Source organism: Panthera uncia, assembly GCF_023721935.1.
Source record: "Panthera uncia isolate 11264 chromosome B3 unlocalized genomic scaffold, Puncia_PCG_1.0 HiC_scaffold_1, whole genome shotgun sequence".
Classification (NCBI taxonomy): Eukaryota; Metazoa; Chordata; class Mammalia; order Carnivora; family Felidae; genus Panthera; species Panthera uncia.
Window position 1 is genome coordinate 99,348,998 of NW_026057582.1, and position 20,849 is coordinate 99,369,846.

The following is a 20,849-nucleotide window of genomic DNA, read 5'->3' on the forward strand; positions in this document are numbered from 1 at the left end:
TCTCATCTCACTAGAGTCCCAGGAGGAAGGACAAAGGGCAAGGGAGTGTGTCTGAAAACCCACCCAATACTCTCTAACGTAATGCCAGTCAAGGAAACGCCTCCTATCTATTATCTATTGGCCAGTGAGCTCCACTTGGGGTCAAACAGAAGCATTTTCTGCTAAGCAACAACTCATCATCATCCAAGTATCCCCTTCCAAAGGAGCTTAACTGCATCTAACTAAGTATTTAAATCTAACTTCCGATTTACAGAAAGTCCAGTTGAAGGACTCAGTGTAATTAGACCATGAGGGAGCAATTAGACAAATCTACAAGGTGTCTATCAGGAAATGAGGTTGCTCTTTTCACCAAGTCAATGGCATGAAAAAATAATGGGGGCAGTAGGAGAACTATGGTAGAATAAGAAAAAAAAAAAGAACAGTCATGACAAAACGCAACCAGTGTTCCTTGATTTACATAAACCTGTGGGTAAGGACATGTTTGTAACAGAGAAATTTGAATGTGGACCTGTTTAATTTTAGATGATATGAAATTATTATTAATTATTTAGTTGTGATAATGATCCTGGTACAAAAAAAGAAAGCTTTTTTTATTTTCCAGAGATATATATGGAAATATTTAGAGGCAAAATGTCATGAAGTCTGTATTTACCTTGAAATACTTGAAATCTGTATTTACCCTTGAAAGGCTTCAGTGTTTTTGCTTTATAGTTTTCACTTCAGAATCATGTAAATGTTTTATGTAATTATAAAACAAAATTAAAATTAAATTTTTTAAACCACTAAAATCCAAAATAAAATAAATGAACCTGTTAGGTTAGACTGGCACAAAAGACACAGAAATAGATTCTTTTAAGTGACTTTTAAAACTCAATATTTTGCCTGTACATCTGAAGGACAAAAAGAATAACAAACAAATTTTAAAGTGAACTCAGTTTTGCTATTAATAATATTGGTAGTTATTTTAAAGCATTAACAAAACTACTCATGTGTTTTATCCATTACATATGTTTACTCATTTATGTTTATACTTCTTACATACCCAGTATAAAGCAAATAACTGTGATAATGTCACCAGGAACCAAGATTTTCAGCATAAGAAAAAATGGGGTACAAATATAAAAACCAGAGAAGTAAAAATCCTATAATCTTAAAAATGAACTGGAAATTATCAGTATGAACTCATGTTTCATTGTTTTTCTTAAAAAAGTTCTTTTTCTTTGCCTGTTAGCACTCTTAATGACTAGATTGATGGTCTCTAAGTACCATCTTCCAGTAAAATGAACCAGGACTTTTTGGTGAAATGGTTGACTCTAGGGATCAGGAGAAAATGTACAAGAGAGCCTGACATCATTTTTTTTTTTTTTTTAAGATTTTATTTTTAGTAATCTCTGCAGCCAACATGGGGCTTGAACTTACAACCCTGAGATCAAGAGTCGCACACTCCACCAACTAAGCCAGCCAGGAGCCCTGAGAGCCTGATGTCTTAGATAAGAAAACTATCAAAGACAACTGGGGTCATGTCAAAGGACACAGGAGCCAATACAAAGGGCTCCCAATGGCCAAAAACAGGACCATTTGAGCCCCAAAGAAAAACTGCAATGTAAGTAAACAGACAAGATATTTAAAATCTACCAGTTTGGAATGATACTGAAAATAACACTTTATCCTGGGAGGTTGCTACAGCATCAACTCATTGCTTTGAAAATCGGTAAATAAAGACAACAAATCAAGCTTTGTATCTAGTTTTCCCACATAAATTGTATTTTAGGGTAACTAAATAATTCCAGCAATAAATGTGGAAGGAATAACAGAATTAGAAAATAACTGCTTTTCAACCACAAATGAAACCATGATGTGAAATGAGAATTTATATTATAATGGATGGACCCACTGGTAATCTGAACATCACATGAAGAGAGACCAACAAGCATTAAGGGCATGGCATCATGGATGAAACATTTTTGCCAAAACATTAAATCTGAACCTGATCAAGCTTTTAGATCTAAATAGAGATTTACATGAAATATTGGGGACAGAGGAACGTCATGGTATACAACCAGCTAATTCCAGACTGTGGAAAATTCTGCAGGGGAGCAATGTTTTCTTTAACAAGTAAATGCCAAGAAAACAAAAAGAATAAGAGAAAATCGTTAATGATTAGGAGACTTGAGACACATATAACCCAGTGCCATGTGTGAGCCTTGTTTGGAACCTGAGTAAAAATAAACCAACTAAAAAAGAGAATTTGTAAGACAGACATGGAATTGGAATACTGGTAATATTAGATATATTAAAAGAATTATTCATTTATCAAGTATGATAAGAACGATAATTTAGAGGCACATCTTAAATCAATGACAAGTGAAATAATTTGCTACCTAGGATATGCTTTCAATAACCAAGTGGGGGGCAGGATGAAGGACAAGGTAAAAGAGGATTAGCCATATAGGAACGTCTGTATAAGCTGGGTGATAGTTCCACGGGAAATTATTATATTATAATACTCTTTCTCGTTTTGTCTACGTTTGTAAATATTCAGAACTCAAAATTTTTTTAAAGTGCTTCGGTTAAAAAAATAGAAGAACTGGGGCACCTGGGTGGCTCAGTTGGTTAAGTGTCTGACTTGGGCTCAGGTTATGATCTCACAGCTTGTGAGTTTGAGCCCTGCGTTGGACTCTGGTGCTGACAGTTCAGATCCCTGGAGCCTGTTTTAGACTCTGGGTCTCCCTCTCTCTCTGTCCCTCCCCTGTTCGTATTCTCTCTCTCTCTCTCTCTCTCTCTCTCTCTCTCTCTCTCAAAAATGAATATATATAGGGGGCGCCTGGGTGGCTCAGTCAGTTAAGCGTCCGACTTTGGCTCAGGCCATGATCTCATGGTTGGTGAGTTCAAGCCCCACATTGGGCTCTGTGCTGTCAGCTCAGAGCCTGGAGCCTACTTCAGATTCTGTGTCTCCCTCTCTCTCTGCCCCTCCCCTGCTCATCCTCTGAATCTCTCTGCCTCTCAAAACTAAATAAATGTTAAAAAAAATTTTTTAATTAAAAAAATATACATAAAATTCTAAAAAGATGAAGGCAAATATGACAAAATGTTAACAACTGTCAAGTTTAAGTGATGGGAACATGGATGCTTACGTTCTCCGTATGTTTGAAAATGTTCATAATAGTAAACAAAATGGTAAAAGCACTTCAACCCAGCAAAGACACAGAATTGGCTAAAAGGTTGAAAGGATTTTGAAATGGAGCCACAGACACTTAAGGCTGGTGTTTGCCAGTGATGCCCTCAGAAGATTAAAAGTCGATGACAAAGGATACTAAAACAAGTTCAAATGTGAACTACTCAGTTATTAAGGAAAAGAAAAAGAGGGGCATAGGGACTCCAGCCAACAAAATAGTGAAACACGCTTATTGTACCTACAACATAAAGGGTCTTCAATACAGAGGGAAGTCAGTCAAATGGGAGGGGAGATATTTTATGATGTTAGCTCAGAGCCCAGTGACAATCAGAGAGAGGTCAGGCTAGAACCATGTGCCCTAAAGCCTAAACGCCTTAAGCAACCAAAGTATGAACCACAATCCCCTGAAAACACAAAGCTTTTATGATGTGGAGTTATAAAGTAACCCAAGACAAAGCAGATCGCCTGCTTGTTACCCAGGTACCTAAACCAGCCTCTGACCCCAGCAGCTATTGAAAAAGCACTGTTCCTTGACAGAATGCTAACTTCGGCGTGGTCTCACGCCCTCATAAGGTTCTTTCCCATACCTGATGATGACACACTGGTTCTCTCTGTCAATGATCATGTTTCTGTACATATTATCTGCAAGAGCATAGATATGTGGTGGGTTTTCATACTGAGCCTAGAGAAGCAAAAACAAAACGAAAACAAAACCATGGTCAGATAGAGCAACACATTAGCGTTTCTTTTCCTGGTCTCAGAAATGAATTCGCCACTGTAAAGTGCCAGTCTTAAGGGTTGCATAACACAAGAATTCCTAAGCTTGCCTAGGTCATCAGGAGTTACACCTAACAAAATGGAGATGGGCTTGGGAAGGACTCTTCTGTCTCCAAAGTGTGTGACTCAGCCTTCAGAAGTGAACCACATCTTCAGATGCTCCAGCACCACACCCTTCCACCCGACACGCCTCTGCAGACATTCCATTTCTAAGTGTTTCTGAAGACACCTGGGCCACAGGTCTCAAGAGAGGCCTACTAAAAACCTGGATCTGACTTTTACTAGAATTCCAAATCCCTACATAATTTTCTTTCTAAGAGGTAAGTCAGAGACTCTGGAACCCTAGACGAAATTAAGTGAAACTAGCTCTGAATGAGAGAACCTAACATTTCCCATGAGAAGGCAAGAGGTATAAGGCCTTTAAAGGGATGAACCGGTTTGACCAGTTTGTTTCATCTCAACAGATGAAAAAAATCCTACCACATCTCGATATTTCCTCCCCGGGGTACTCTGCTTTCCTCTCATGGGCTAGCTTAGCTATGCAGAAATACAAATTCACCAAGAAATTCATGGTGTCAGGACAACTTCAGCCCCACTTTCTTCAGTTTCTTGGAGTTTAACACCACTACCTCAAATATTACTAAAAAGGAGAATACTTCATGTGGTACAAAGCTGAAGAATCTTTCTTGCATTTAAGACCATCTAACATCAAACAGTGAGCATGGCAGATCCAGTGAGAAGACATTTAGACTCTGTCTTACCCTTCACTGGTCCCATCTCTAAAGTAGGGAAAATATTGTCCAATACTCAACAGATCTGAGTACTTAACTTCTCTGAGCCTTAGTTTCTTCATCTGTGAAAGAGGATTGCTCATCTGTGAAATGGGGTTGGACAGTGATACACAGTCAGCACCCGGGGGGTGTTTTATTATTGCTGCAGCTACCACAGTACCCGGCATTCAGCAAATACCAATTTTACAACACTCTGACCATTCGCAGTTAAAAATAAATACACCTTTTAAAATTCTAGGGCATTTCTTTAAAGAGAACTCTTTAAAATATAAATGGTCTAAAAGGGACTCATGTAGCAATGCTTTTCCGAGAACTGGAAAGAAACAACGTGAATGCACAGCACTTGCACCCGCCCCGCCTTGGCCTTGGCCAGGATTGAGAATGCCAAGCCAGCTCCGTGCCTGCTGCCCCCGGGGCCCCGCTGATCAGGGCGCCAGGGCAGGGCTAGCCTCTGTTGACAGTGTTTCCCTTGTGCTGGGCTCCCATAAAGGCAGCATTATCAAAGGTCTTTCGCGTGGCAGCCTCCTTGGGCTCCAGCTACCAGTACCATTCATCTGGCAACAATGGGGTGGGCTCTTGCTCTGGGTAAATTGCCTTCCACTTCAACTGATGAATTTGTGTGGGCTCTCTTTTGTTTGTTTTCCAGGGGTCAGGATTAATGAACGCTCTCGTGCTTCTGCTGCGGAGGAAAGAAGGAAGGAAAAAGATGCAGAGAAGGAGAGGCCTGGGGAAATACTGAATCCCGTAAGGAAATATATTAATTAGAATTACAGTTTCTATTTTCATCACACACAACGAAAATGGCTATGGAGCTGGATCTGAATAGGGACCAGAGTCACATTAATAAAGAAATAATGAAAAGATTCATTTTTCATGTTCCATTCACAGCCACAGCTTAACTAAGGTTCTGATTTGGAGAGATTCGTTCTCATCGCCCTATTTATTTTTTACCCATTACTGATTTTTTAGTCCTTAGAATTTTGTGGCCTGTGTGGAAAGAGGAATTCCCCCCTGCTGCCCCCAACACACGCTGTACGTCCTACATCCTATTTGACTAGTTTTGTATATAATAGTACTATATTAGATAGCCCTACGCTTTTTTGAGCTGCATTCTAACCAGCAGCACATTAAATATCAAACACTGTCACCTACTTGAGCTTCCCCAATAAATAATTCATAATAAGAAAATGCAAATGTATTACCAACTTCAAGAAAAACTACCCATGCGTCATAAAAGCCCCAAACACTACAGTAATTTATGTGGCATGTTACTTACCGCTCCTTGGTACATTTCAATCTCCTTTTCCCCAAAATATGGCATCTGCTTGAAAGGGTTGACTGAGATTAATACGGATCCTATATATGTCTGAATTTATATCCAGTTAAGGTCCAGCATTAATCTTCACAGCTACACACTTTTCAAATTAAGTAACCAGATGTTATCAGGAATTCATAATGACTGTCCAAACAAAAAGCTCCAATACCTGTTTTCTAAAAGATTACAAATAAAGACAAAAGCAATTACCAACTAGCTCGGGTGCTGATCCTCTCCAGGAAGAGTAATGAGATAAATTACCAAGGTGCTACTAAAAGAAACCATTATTTTAAATGAATTGAAGCACATCCTTTTAAGACAGGGGACAGGTATGGCTAGGAAGCAAAACAAAACAGAACAAAACAAAACAAAACGGAAGTGACCTAGAAGTGAAAGGAGCAAGTATCATTACTTTTCTCGAATAGTATTTTTTCCTGGAACTTTCATATCTCTTGGGTATACTAAAAATGTATTTACTTACTCATTTAACAAATAGATACATGATGAACTGAACAGGCCTACTCCTTAGAAGCTATGGCGAACTGAGTTATAGCTATAAGACATTATTTGGAGCAGAAAATTACAAGCCCACACAGATTAGGTTTAGGGAAAAAAGGTATTATTTCTACATGGGGAATCTAGGAAGATTTTTCAGAAGAGAAAGTGTTCATACTGACTCTTAACTGTTTTATACAACACATTATAATGTGCCCAAATACATGAAGTATTATTATAACATAAAAATATTTCCATTTATTTATTCAATAATTGACTAGTTTGAATTGGGCATCTACAATATGCCAGGCACTGTTCTGGATACTGGGGATACAGCCATGAACAAAATAGAAGAGATCAAACTCTCTGCCCTCTTAGAGGAAAATAAAAATTATTTAAAAAAAAAAGAGAGAAAACAACAACAAACACAACAAAATACACATACTTGAAGCGCCTGGGTGGCTTAGTCGGTCATCTTTCGTGGGTTCGAGCCCTGCATTGGGCTCTGTGCTGACCACCTGCTTCGGATCCTCTCTCTCCCTCTCTGTCTGCCCTTCCTCCCTCTCCTCAAAAATAAACATTAAAAAAAAAAATACACATATTCAACATTATTTATTTTAATCAAGGATTTCAAAATGTTTGGAAATTTCGCAGTTAAAGGTGTAAAGTGATGACATTTCCTCCCCCAAGGGGGCATTTATATATTTATATGATAGGACCTGGGTGTCAAACAGAGTAGCACAAGGAATCCAGTCAGATAACCCAGTTCTACTCTGACCTTGGGCAGGTCACATCTCTAAGCTGTGGCTAATGGGTGATGGCGTAAAATAGCACCTACCTGATAGGTTTATTATGACAATTAAATAAACAGAATAGGGGCACCTGGGTAGCTCAGTCGGTTGGGCATCCGACTTCGGCTCAGGTCATGATCTTGCAGTTCGTGAGTTCGAGCCCCTCAACTGGCTCTGTGCTGACAGTGCAGAGCCCACTTTGGATCCTCTCTCTCCCTCTTTCTCTGCCCTTCCCTTGCTCATGAGCTCTCTCTCTCTCAAAAATAAATAAAACATTAAAACAAACAGTATAGAAAGTTCAGCACTTTCCTTAATTTGTGTACCTTGAGATGCTTCTTCTGTCGCATATTAATGTATTTGAGACACAGCTTTGGTGTTATTATTGAACACAAATGAGCCAAGTGTGGGATAGATCAGATAATATTTGAAAATTAATATTTACATGTGAAGGTGAACATATGGAATGATTCCATTGCCATTCTGCTCCCCTTTTCACTGACCAGAAAGATCTTTAGGCTTGAAAGGGCTGACCATGAAAGAGTAGGAGAGAAGACAGGGCTGTTTTAAGAGCACACCCAGATGCAACACCCAGATACTACTCAGAGGGCAATTCTTGGCATTAAGAGCAAAAGGGAATGAAATGGTGAAATCCTAACTGAAAATCACTAAAGAATCATGGAAGAATGGCCGAGAGCAAATGTGGTTCCAAGTGCCAAAGCCAGGTGAGGCCAACAACAGATTACTAGCGGTCTACTTGTTTTTGAGGCAAAATTGAGAACAGATTGATTTATTATTAAAATTATTAAGCAGATAAGAAATGCCCATGATGTTGTAACCAAGAGCCAGTAAGCATTGGTAATATGAACACTGATCGAACACAAACACATTTACACTTACACAGTACTAATTAAACTCCTAACAACAACCCTATCACTCTTTCACTCCTATTTTACAATGAGGAAACTGAGGCATAGAGAAATTTAAAAACTTGCTCAAAGTCACAAGCTAGTAAGTGGCAGAGCTATGATTCAAACCCAGGCAGTCTGGTTCTAGAGTACACGATCTTAATCAATAAGCTATAATGTTTTTCTAAGTTAGCAAGTATTGTTGCTATTGTTAATATTGTTATTACTACTGGTAGCATTGCCAGATACAATAAATAAAATACAAATACCCAGTTAAATTTGAAGTTCAGATAAACAATGAATAATTTGTTTTACATATGTATATATATTTCCCCCCCAATAGGCATGCCCCAAGCAATTCTTCAGACACATTTATACTAAAAAGTAATTTGTTATTTATCTCAAACTCAAGTTTAACCATACATCCTGTATTTTATCTGGCAATCCTAAGTTGGTAGCACAAGAATTTCATGCAGGATGGATGGGGGTTCTATGAGATGGGGGTTCTAGAGTTAGAGGGCTCTATGGTCTCTTATAACTTAGATTCTGTGATTCTTTGAGGACTCGAAATTATATAACCCTTAGTTGATTTTTTTTTTTTTTAAGTATCCTTTCCACATGGTAGGAACTAAATCAAAACTCAGTGAATGTGGTTTGGCCCTCATTCTGAGTCTCATGCTAAACAAATATAGTAATTCTTTTTTTTTTTTAAGTTTATTTATTTATCTGGGGTGGGGGGGGAGAGAAGCAGAGAGAGAGAGAGAGAGAGAGAGAGAGAGAGAGAGAGAGAAACCCAAGCAGGCTCTGCACCACCAGTGTGGAGCCCCACACAGAGCTCGAACTCACAAACCCATGAACTGTGAGACCACAACCTGAGCTGAAATCAAGAGTCAGAGGACGAACCGACTGAGCCACCCAGGTGCCCCAAAAATATAGTAATTCTTATGGTAAACACAATTTTCAAGAAATACAGCACTGCTACAACCATCCTCATTTCAGAAGAGGAGATGTCTAGATCTACATTTAACTCAAGGTGAAAACAAACTTGACCAAGTATGTACGATCTGTGCATGGCGGAAGGTGAGCCTTCCCTTAGTTGTAAAGGGAATGCTGTGAATGCAACCTGTCCTGGACAGATCAGCACTACACACAAAGAAGAAAGAGCAGCCTGAGGACATAAGCTAAAAATATCAGCTCCCCACCAACCCCTTCCTACCCAAGCCCTTGGCCATCTGATAAACATGTATTGGGCTGCATGAGAGCTCCTATAGGAACCAATACTTTTTTTACTCTGAATAATAAGCTATGTGAAAAGACATCCTAGAATGTCTTGATTTTCACTAAGTAGTGTACATAAATTCTGGTAAGAAGACACAGAAAGGGGTGCCGGGGTGGCTCAGTTGGTTAAGTGACCAACTTCAGCTCAGGTCATGATCTCACGGTTTGTGGGTTTGAGCCCCATGTCGGGCTCTGTGCTGACAGCTCAGAGCCTGGAGCCTAATTCAGAGTCTGTGTCTCCTTGTCTCTCTGCCTCTCCCCTGCTCGCACTCTGTCTCTCTCTCTCAAAAATAGATAAAACATAAAAAAAGAAGAAGAAGAAGACACACAAAAAAACCCTCTTTCGGATCATTCTAGGCCAATCCTGAATCAGTGACGCAGTAGAAGAGGGAAAACTATAGCTATTCCCTCACTCTTCCAGTAGGGCTCTCAAGGTCAATATTATTTGGGAGGATTCCTGAAAAATAAAGTTTGGTTTGAGATGAATAATGCAGGTCAGGCCTGGCTAAGTAGCTACAAACTTAACTAAATCAAAAGAATTAAGAGAAGAGAATGAAGTTAGTATTTGAAGAAAACAAACATAATTTAGTTATTCCAGGTGTGAATTTGGCCTAATTTGTTTATCTGATGGCCTGCCCTGCTTTTCACCTGGTCTGCAGAGACCCCAGCTGCTTCTCTGAGATCACAGGTCTCCTACTAGGTGGGGCCCTTTCCCAGACAACTCAAATACTCACTCCCACTCTCTACTACATAATTCAGGTGTGCCTTTGGAAAAAGCTGCTCAGCAGAATCAGAATGTAACCTGTCTCCACCCACATAATTTATGGTTGTGAAGGTGTGGCCCAAGGTTAATTTTCAAAATGTATGGAGACATGAGGCTATGATACTATATACACACACATACTAACTAGACAAAAATAAAATAAACATCCTCTTATCCAATAGAATGTACAAGACAGATGAGACCCAAAGATCTTTAATTGATTGGTTTCCAAACACTTGTGGATCCATGAGTTTTCATTGTTCTGCAGCAAGGATGACAGAAAGACAAACACACCTTGAATCTTTTATGAAGCTCAATACATTGACTATATAGGATTGTTTTTTACTTGTAGATAATTTCCTTTCTACTTCTGGGGTGTTAAAACATTCTTTTTTTTTTTTTTTTTTTTAATTAACTTTATTTTTAAGCAATCTCTATACCCAACATGGGGTTCAAACTCATGACCTTGGGATCAAGGGTCACATGTCTTACTGGCTGAGACAGCCAGGTGCCCCCTAAAATATTCTTTTTTTTATGAAATGTGATGATAGCACAGGTTCTGTAAGTTTTTTTTTAAGGGTCTTATAGGCAAAGTTGAGTTTTAACTTAAAAAAGAAATTTTTTTTTAATAGCAAGTGAATTTGCAAAACCACCCACACTGATCTAGTTGACTTCCCTGGATGTATCATTGAAGAGAACAGGGAGGTGAGGTGACTTCCTGAAGCCACATACGTGGAACTTGAGCCCCTGGCTCCGGCCACCAGACCAACATCCATGTCACCGCAGCAGGCTGTCACCGCAGCACGCAGCCCCCTCCGTGTGAGCTGACTGCCAAGGGCCAAACCTCGGAACTACTGCACTGCCTTGGGCTCCAGTTGCTCTGACACAAAAGTCTCAACCAATTCAAGGGCTGAAAATGCCAAACACACTTGAGTGTGGTCTTTGAGTAAAAACAAATTGGGAGAAAGTTGGAGCAAATGAGCGGGGAGCGCTTTGCACAGGAACTATTTTCATCAGCGAAGTGGCTATAAATGATGTCTCGCCAAGCACAAGAACGAATACTGCGGTGTTTCCCTCATATATTTTAGAATGTAATTTTAAGAAGTGTGGCAACATTCAGGAAAAAAACGGATGGTAAATTAAACCTTCCTTGTCTTAGGATAAATAGCTGAAAATTATGGGGTTTTATTGGTAAACAGTGTTTGCATTTCCTAAGTAGATTTTTTTTTCCTAATGTAGAACAAAGAAATGTGCATTCAGCCTGAATGCATTAACGATTGATTGTTCCAAACGCTGACCTTCAATACAAAACAATGTGCTGGTATTAGATGTAGAGGAGGCAAAAGAAGCAATTTTATAACTTAACATGAAATTGAATCTCTTCTTGCCTTAACTATTAAGCTTAGGAGAGAGAGGGAAGAAATCCTCTTATTTAAAATAATGTTACTCTATCATAATAATATTCCCATAGCACTGAACTGATAAAGGATGCTTTTATCACTTAACAGAGGAAAAGATCTGCAGTTAGACACTCGCTATCATGTCATAAACATCCAAAAGAATCCTCAAGCTTCCTCAAAGTCGAAAGCTGCTCTGCGCTCTTGATGGAAAGCACACGGATGCTGAGTTTCTCGTGTATTGAGTGGGTAGAGATTTCTAAAACACGAAGCCATTAATGGTCAACTAACTCATTTCCTTGGTAGAACACACGATTAGTCAGCCATTGATTCAAAGACATCAATTCAAAGGCTTGTAATCAGCCCCCTCTGTGTGAGTCATTTAAAAATTCTGCTGTCTGAATATAAAAAGCAAGTCTTGATAGTTAACAGATTTTCAATGAATACTTAATACAATGCACCATGCCAAGAATTATGCAGGAAACTAAGAAATCTATGAGGCAAGATGATGCTATTTCTGTTAAAATTAACAAGAAAGCATGCATATACACACACAAACGTTTATATGTTAGACATGCAGATATATGTTAATATATATGTTAAGTTGAAAATTATACACCAAGAGGTTATGGTGGGATTATAGATGACAATCTCCTTTCTGGTTGACTGCATTTTATAAGTCATGTTAAATGAACGTATTGCTTTAAAGAGTTTTTGTTTTTATTTTTAAGAAGATATATGAAACAAAATTCCCATCCTCAAAGAGTTTCTGGGGTTTTAGGGGTAAATGATCTTTATACGGAGAAGGGTGAGTCTGTCCAGTTTGACGACGGACTGGCTGCTGATAACCACTAACATCATTTTTTTTCTTACTCAGCTTTTCAAAAAACCATGTTTCTATGTAAATAACATAATAAGCTAAGCTCATGTACTAAGAACATGGAAAATAATTTGCTCAACTATATTCAGTGGAAATTCTCCTTTAATGGGCTTGTCGATAAACCAATCTCCCATTTAAAACACTTTCTATGGTAAAATGCATTTGAATTTTCAATAAGCAACTTTAAAGTTGAATTTTTGGAACATAACTCAGAAATACAGAAGGAACATACACACTTGCCTTAGTATATGATAATAAGTAATGCTTTCTGTTACTTACTGCGTTCATTATTTCATTTAGCCCTACAATAGGCTCATCTGGGAGATTTCATTATGCTCAGGTGGGAGATTTCATTACCGCCCCCATTTCACAGGTGAGGAAATCAAGGCACACAGATCCCAAAACTCGCATCAGGTCACCAGGCCCATGCGGAGTAAGGTTCGAAGCCAGGCAGTCCAGAACCACATCCTGCACCTAACTCTTAATCACCTGCCAGTTCTCAGGGGCCACGGGACTTGCACACAGAAGTGTTATCATGATGATAAGCCCAGATTAAAGTGAGCATATGTCAATTTTTTGACCAAATAAAATGAAAACTTCCCACTGAATACAACTGCTTCCATACAATTAAAGCAAACTCTGCAGAGGTGTTTAGCAGTCAGCAAACTGTTTTCTCTAAAGGGCCAGAAAGTAATTATTTTAGGTCATATGGTCCTGGTGCAACCGCTCGCCTCTGCCTTTGTAGCACGAAAGCAGGCACAGACAATAAGTAAAAGCATGAGCGTGGCTACATTCCAAGAAGACCTCTGTTACAAAATGGGCAGTGGGCAGATTTCATTTGCAGGCGGTAGGCTGCCTCTCCCATCAAGATGCTATTATTAACGTAGCTAACGAATCCAAATATATCTGCTAATGCTTAAAAAGCAGGGGTTTAGGGTTTTAACGATCCAGACATTTGGTAAAATTTCCTATGGTAAATAAGAAATGGCCCAGTATCAGTCGGAGCCATCCAAGTGTCTTGGAATAGTTTTGTTCATTAGTACTGCTGGTTAAAGACCTGGTGCGTTGAACTCCCCACTCACCAATGAGGAGACAAGCAATCCCTGCAAAAGTATTGTTGCATATGTATGGATGTTTTTAACTAATAGTCACACGAGTGGTATAAATAACAAACAGAAGCTACAGAAATCTATACCTCCTCAAGCTTTGGGGGTTAAAATCTAAAATGTATGCAACAGCAGCCATAAACACTCCCCCATCACTGGTCCTCTGTAACACCATGGCTTCAGAAGTCACCAAGTGCACCACAGTTGAACCTTCTGGTGCTGTCATATAGATTTCCACCGATCTTTACACATCTACAACCAACTCTCCAAATGTTTCATGAAGAGATGTTTGTACAGTTGCACCAAACAACATTGAATCCTGTACAAACTTAGGCAAATATCACAGTTCTCTGTGTATAATGAAGCCAACACACATTTAAATCAAATTTCCATTCTGAATTTTTTAAAGCCCTATAAAAAATGGCATCTGGCAAGCTAAAATTGAAACATAAAGAACAACTCAAGAATGTCAGGCATTTTCAATAGTTGATCTTCCCATCTCATGTTTCCATTAGTAAACATAAGAATGCAGATAAACTGGCAAAATTGCATATTTTTTGCATGAGGCAATCTTTTTAAAACCTTTTAGGTCCGGACTGAACTGTCTGCTTTGCAATTAAGGAGATCTATGGACAGAATTCTCTGCAGACCTGGACTTTCCCTAGGAACGGCGGAGGTTTTAGATGCCACGTGCCTGGCTAAAGCACGTCAAAGGTACAGTGCCATCAATTGAAACAGACGAATACTGGCTGCATCTTTATTTTGTGAAATGCCAGGAAAATAATTTAGTATCACCTGTGCCCTTCCCACAACCTCAACAAAGGGGCAGAAAAGAACAAAACCGCGTTCTGAAATGGTGAAAATGACTCGAGGACCTCGTGTCCATTCAGAATTTCAGATGGATCTTCTCACACTAGGAACCAGCCACCTTTTCCTGGGGATATGGTCATCTTACTCAGAAAAGCCCAAAGAAGCTCATAAAGGATACAAAAATGTAGTCATCCATGTATCTCTTCTTTAGATTCTCCACGATGGCGTTCTCTGTGATCTTGGAGAGCAGGACCATGTCATCCACACCACTGTGCTTAACATTGTGGCTCTGCCAGTGGTACCGGTAGGCACCTTTGCTTCCCTGTGAACATAAAACACACAGTTCTTAGGATGGTTTATTTTATCCCAGTGTAAAAAAAAAAATCACTAAGTTCCCATATCTTCTTCATATCAAATGAAGCAGAACGAGCAGAACAAATTTTTAGCAATAGCTCTGGATTCACATTGCAGGTTGGCCACCTACAAACTAAGAGAAGTGGGGAAAAGTCATCTAGGCTCACTGTATCACGGAAGCTTCTCTTTTCTCATTTGTAAACTGGGAGAAATTAAGACCCACTCCATAGAGTTGCTGTAAGGATTGAATAAAAAAAACACACATCAAGTGCTGAAGAGTATCTAGAGTATAACACAATAAATGATTCAATGGTCTCCAATAATTCCTCAACCTTATCGTTCTGTAGAAGTAACAATAAAATAAGCAATGGAAGAGAAACTTTCTGGATTTGTTTTGCAAATTATATGACAGAGCTCAGAAGCAGAAGCAATATGTATCACACAATGGCTAGGTCATATTGTAATTTCTCAAATCATCTAAATCATTCTCCCTCCAAAAACTTATCACTGTCAATGTAATATTGGCCTCCAAGATTCAGAAGATAAGCTACATTAAAAAAAAATTTTTTTTTAATGTTCATTTATTTTTGAGTGAGAGAGAGAGAGCAAGCGCACCAGCGGGGGGAGGGGCAGAGAGAGAGGGAGACACAGAATCTGAAGCAGGCTCCAGGCTCCAGGCTCCAAGCTTCAGCACAGAGCTAGATGCGGGGCTCGAACCTATGAACTGTGAGATCATGACCTGAGCTGAACACTCAACTAACTGAGTCACTCGGGCCCCCCTAGATAAGCTACGTTTTGATGGCTGATCACTGCTACGTAAACAAAGAAATGGATAAGACAGCCTGAACGTGATTATAGAACATGCTGTGGACAGGAGGACCTCATCCAGCCCCGTGGCCTCCTTGGAGAGATGAAGCTATAGCCCTTGTAGGTTTACTGGGTTTACAACCTAACACCAGGGGTGGCCTCTGAACACCCTGTGGCCTGCAGGACTTCTTTCACTCGGCACTTCTGTAGTGGGATCCCCCATATGTTTAGCTATGTGCCAAGTCCTGCAGATGGGAGCACCACGGTGGTTGCACTTGGGAACCTCATGTCCATTGAAGGACACCTAGCAATTGACGGAAGTAATTCACACAACAGTCAATATGTAAACACATGTCAAATGGGTGTTTCAGGAAGGTGGAAGACTTTTTGGTCCGAGGAAAGACAGAAATAATTTCCTGGAGAAGGTGCCATTGGTAGTGGATCTAAAATATGTTGAATTGCCAGAGAAGACGAGGCAAGGAGGGCTATCCATTATAATCTACATTCACTAGGGCAAGAATCTAATATACATGAGATAATGGCAAATGATACATGACAAGATACTAGAAGATCCTTCCTTCCCTTCACAACCTTCATGCATCCTACTGAAGATGTCATGTGCTGCACAAGTGTGGTGAGCATTGACCTGAGAAGGGGACAGTCCTGCCCCCTTCCTGGGAGTTCGCTTTTTGGGGAGTTTAGATAAAGGAGAGAAAAATTCTGAATAAGGGTTATCTAGAAAGGCCACATGCTCAGATGTCAAAACTGGAATGAGAAAAGATTCTTCAAGAGAAGGGAGGTGGAAGGAAACCAGATAAATACCATTTTAAATTTCACTTTTAAAAACTGTATAATTTGGGGCACCTAGGTGGCTCAGTCAGTTAAACGTCTGACTCTTGATTTCTGTTCAGTTCAGGATCTCACAACTCGTGAGCGTGAGCCCCACATCAGTCTCTGTGCTGGCAGTGCTGAGCCTGCCTGGGATTCTCCATTTCCCTCTCTCTGCTCCTCCTCGCTTGTGCTCTCTCTCTCTCCCTCAAAAATAAATAAACATTAAAAAATAAATACAAATTGTTTAACGTTTTCTCTGTAGGAGTCATGGGTCCTTCATAAGAGCAATTCTAAGAGGCTCCGGCAAAAGCAGTTTTGAAAACCAGCCAGGAAAGACCTACCATAGGAAAGGTGTACCAGTGCCATGGGCTCAAGCTCCAGAAAAGACCTCTGGAAGCCTTAGCATCCGTGCTGCCTTCCAGAGGGACTGTTTATAGGATATATTTGGCTTTTGCAGAACCACATGCAGCATCAGTTCTACAAAACTACCACAGACCTCACCACACCTTCTTCCCCTTGTGGCAAAGCAGAAAGAGAGAAAAGGCACTGGCTGCAGCATGACTCACTGGATCTCAATCAAATGGCCACAGTCTACTTCCAACCACATGAAGATTCCCGGCCACTGCTGCCCTGCCTCTGCCCTCCCTTCTTTTCTTGATCATTCTTCTGGGCACTCACAAAAACTATTCTGCATAGAAAACTAAGGCCTCAGAGTAACTAACCGTTAGGTATGTTTGTTTCCTTTTAACCCCGATAAATATTCACCTACTTAAAAGAGGCCAAAAATTTTATTTTCTTTTTGAAAAATGTAAGCACAGTTTAATAATACAGAAGGGGTAGTAACAAGCTGTTATTTAACTTCTGCAAAGGACAAGTGGAGGGGTTCTGTGTCATAGTGTATGTGTTGGTACTGTTCCACAGAAACTGCCTTCTGAAGGTAACCCAAGTTGGCCTTTGTATCCAATCCAACTGTCTTTTCTGTCTCACTGCAGAGTGATAGATGGCTAGATCTGTCCCATTTCAGAGGCAGTGTCCTCCTTCTGATGGCAGTTATTCCTCAGTAAAACAGGGCTCCTTGTGGAATTCATTGACTCTCATAGTCTCAAACATCCCTTGACACTGAAGAGTCCCATGTCTGGGTCTCCAGACCTCTACCTATAAAAGGGTAAGGAACCAACAATGAGACTGGGCAGTTACCAGAAGCAAAGCAATCAGCCATCTGATTTGTGGTGGCCGCTCCTCTTACTATTGGAATCAATTCTACGAGAGAGGGGTTGACATTCCCATGCTATGTAGAAGCAAACGGACTTCCCAATTAGTTTACAGTAAAGGCAATGAGTGAACCCAACTCTATGATTATGAACTCATTCAGACATCATGGTTTCTCCACATGGCCTCCCCAGTGACTTGACTGGATATTTCCACCTGTTAAGTTTAAGATGGCCACAGAAGGATAGACTGTCTCCAAAACTGATTCCATCATTAAAAAGACCTATAATCTTTGTTAATGACTACTTTCTCTTAGTATCAAAGACTAAAACACTCAAGTTATTTTTTATTTGATGTATTTCCTATATCCATTTGGTCACAAATACCTGTTCCCCCCTTCACCTCTGTGTCCCTTCTTCCCCCAGGCAATGATATGTGAACCCATTTAACTTTCACAATTATCTCCCATTCTGTATATTATCATCTCTATTTTACTGATGAAAAAACTGTAAATTGCCCAAGGTCTCTAACTGTAACTTTTCTGTCTTTAACACCCCCCACCTTACCATGCCTTTCTCCTTCCTCTTCCCCCATAACTGCCTCCCTGCCCTACCCCCCCCAAAAAAAATTCAGAGGAGGTAGAGGGAAGGAGGAATGGTAACTGGAAAGGGTGGGAGCAATCAGAACCTTTAGGGGACAACTGACCAGCTTGGATTGTCAAGGACAAGACCAGAATGCACCTGATAGGTAAATGAAAGCTGTGCTAGGGTTGGGCTAGGGCTGGGGTAGAGCCGGTCTGGGCAGTTCTAACACAGGGTGAGAACTTTATCAGGGAAACTGGAAACCAAACATGGATGCATGGGCTCTCACCCTACCCCAGGGAAGATTGAAAGTTCCCCACAGTGGAACAGAAAACTGTTTTCTGTTTATCTACAGGGACATCAGAGTTTGATCATAGCATGACTTTTCTAGATGTCTTTCTTGGAACATAGCTGTGGACAGGGAACAAGTGGGGAACACAGTGGGAAATGATTATCATTTTACAATCCTAGACAATGTTCCCAGAAGCAGAGGCTGAAAGTGACCTTCAGACCACAAACTACTGTGCTACGATTGCAAGACCATGAATTGTGTTTCTGGCGCAAATAACCTTGCCCCCTTTGCTTCTTCTTCCCACTCCTGACTGGGAGGGAATGGGAAGGACTGGCCACCATGCGTGCTGGGAGGAGGAAGCACAGCGATGGGGGCTTCCCTATCTGTTTGAGGAGGGCCATTTTCCTCAGATGGCAAACTCCTGGCTTGTCAGGATATGCCCTCAACAAGAGTCAGCTTCCTTCTCTTCTGTTGGCTTCTTTTGGGTGGGCAACTTCTTTTTGTTCCCGTACTAAAAACAGGAACATTTTAAACAAGTAGGGGTACCTAGCAATTACACTTGCAACAGTCCTTGCAGAGTGTGGTGTCATGTACAAAGGAAGGAATGTAGCTGTTGATATGCCAGCTAGGAAATAAAAATGAAAATAATGATGATGATGATGATGATAAAAGTTACTGTTTGCCCTGACAATTATTATAAATTATGAGTGAGATATTTCCCATTAGATAAGGATTGAGTGCAGACTTTCTTGGGCCCATATTTGGTTTCTAATGATGACTCAGTTTATTAAAAAGCAATGGAGGGGAGCCTGGGTGGCTCAGTTGTTTAAACATCCAACTTCTGATTTCGGCTCAGGTCATGATCTCACAGTTCATGACATGATCTCATGATTCCGCACTGACAACATGGAGCCTGCTTGGGATTCTCTTTCCCTTTTCCTGTGCCCCTCCCCCTGCTCACATTCACACATGCGCTCTCTCTCGCTCGCTCTCTCTCTCTCTCTCTCTCAAAATAATTAAAAAAAAAAAGCAGTGGATTCACACTCAAGTTCTAGGAAGTGGACTATATCCACGTTCACATAATGGACTGGATTGTTCCTCACGTTCAGGACGCGGCACCAAGACATAGGAGTCCCTCACCCAGAGGAAGAAGCCTGCTCGCTGACTCTCTGACTATCTGTAAAATGTGGAGTGTCACTAACTGGTGTGTGTTTACCAGGGTGGAGACCAGGAAGAGCAAAGGTAAGGCAGGTCACAAAGGCAGGGATTATTCTAGCCTGAAACCCTACCTTCAGTCAGCCCCGGGGTAGCCCTTGCCTGCCACAGCCATGGTGCTGCAGACATTCTCACCAGTGTGTCAGTGAGCATTTTTCTTCTTTGGTTCATCCAGGAGAGAGGAGGAGACCATATACTGGGTAACTACAGTCTGCAACTCCCTTCAGACACCCAGAAAAGGGAGGCCATTAAATGTGCTGTGTAAATACAATAGGCCTAGTGTTGGGCAGGGCCTGGCTGGGAGGGGGTGATCATAAATACCTTCTACTCTTCCAGGAAGAGTATCCTGCACAGTATTTTTAGAGAGCAATGTGGGAACAGGTATCAAAATTCTAGTCACACAGACCAATATAAACAGTGACTTAAATAAAAATAAAACTCACACTCTGTTCGTTCCAGCAATTATTTTTAGGAATTTACCTCAAGATATACCAAGTATGTATGCCATGATGTACGTACAGGCCTGCTTGCTGTCGCAAAGTCGCAAAGTCCGTGATGGAGAAAGTGGGCACATGATTCGGGGCCGGAAGAGAATATGGCAGCCCCTACAAAGGAGTTCTGACAGTCATTAAAAGGAATCTGCTGGGGTGCCTGGGTGGCTCAGTCGGTTAAGCATCTAACTTTGGCTCAGGTCATGATCTCATGGTTCATGGGTTCGAGCCCCACATCAGGCTCTATGCTGACAGCTCAGAGCCTGGAGCCTGCTTCAGATTCTGTGTCTCCTCTCTCTGCCCCTCCCCTGCTCACACTCTGCCTCTCTCTCTCTCTCAAAAATAAATAAACATTAAAATCTTTTTAATAAAATAAAACAAAAGGAATCTGCTCATGGTGACATAGATCTTCAAATACCCACTTTCATGTAAATAGCAACCTATATGTGGATTGAAGTACAGAATGACCGCATTTGCCTAAATTTTTTAAAAGACTTGTGTTTCTTTTCTTGAAAAATACACAAGTTTCCATTGGGAAGAAAGCCTCGGGTTTTTGGGACAAGGGTGACTTCTACTTTCCATTTTA

At 40.5% G+C, this 20,849-nt stretch overlaps 1 protein-coding gene across 1 annotated transcript in view; it reads right to left on the reverse strand.

Annotated features, from left to right (window-relative positions):
* MYO1E (myosin IE) overlaps positions 1–20,849 on the reverse strand; it is a 212,063-nt gene that overhangs the window by 114,758 nt on the left and 76,456 nt on the right. Inside the window, exons 2-4 of the mRNA XM_049613717.1 lie at positions 14,662–14,805; positions 6,020–6,109; positions 3,763–3,857 (exon numbers count right to left, since the gene is read on the reverse strand). Of these exons, the coding sequence (XP_049469674.1) occupies positions 3,763–3,857; positions 6,020–6,109; positions 14,662–14,805 (329 nt within the window). The remainder of the gene's footprint in view (positions 1–3,762; positions 3,858–6,019; positions 6,110–14,661; positions 14,806–20,849) is intronic.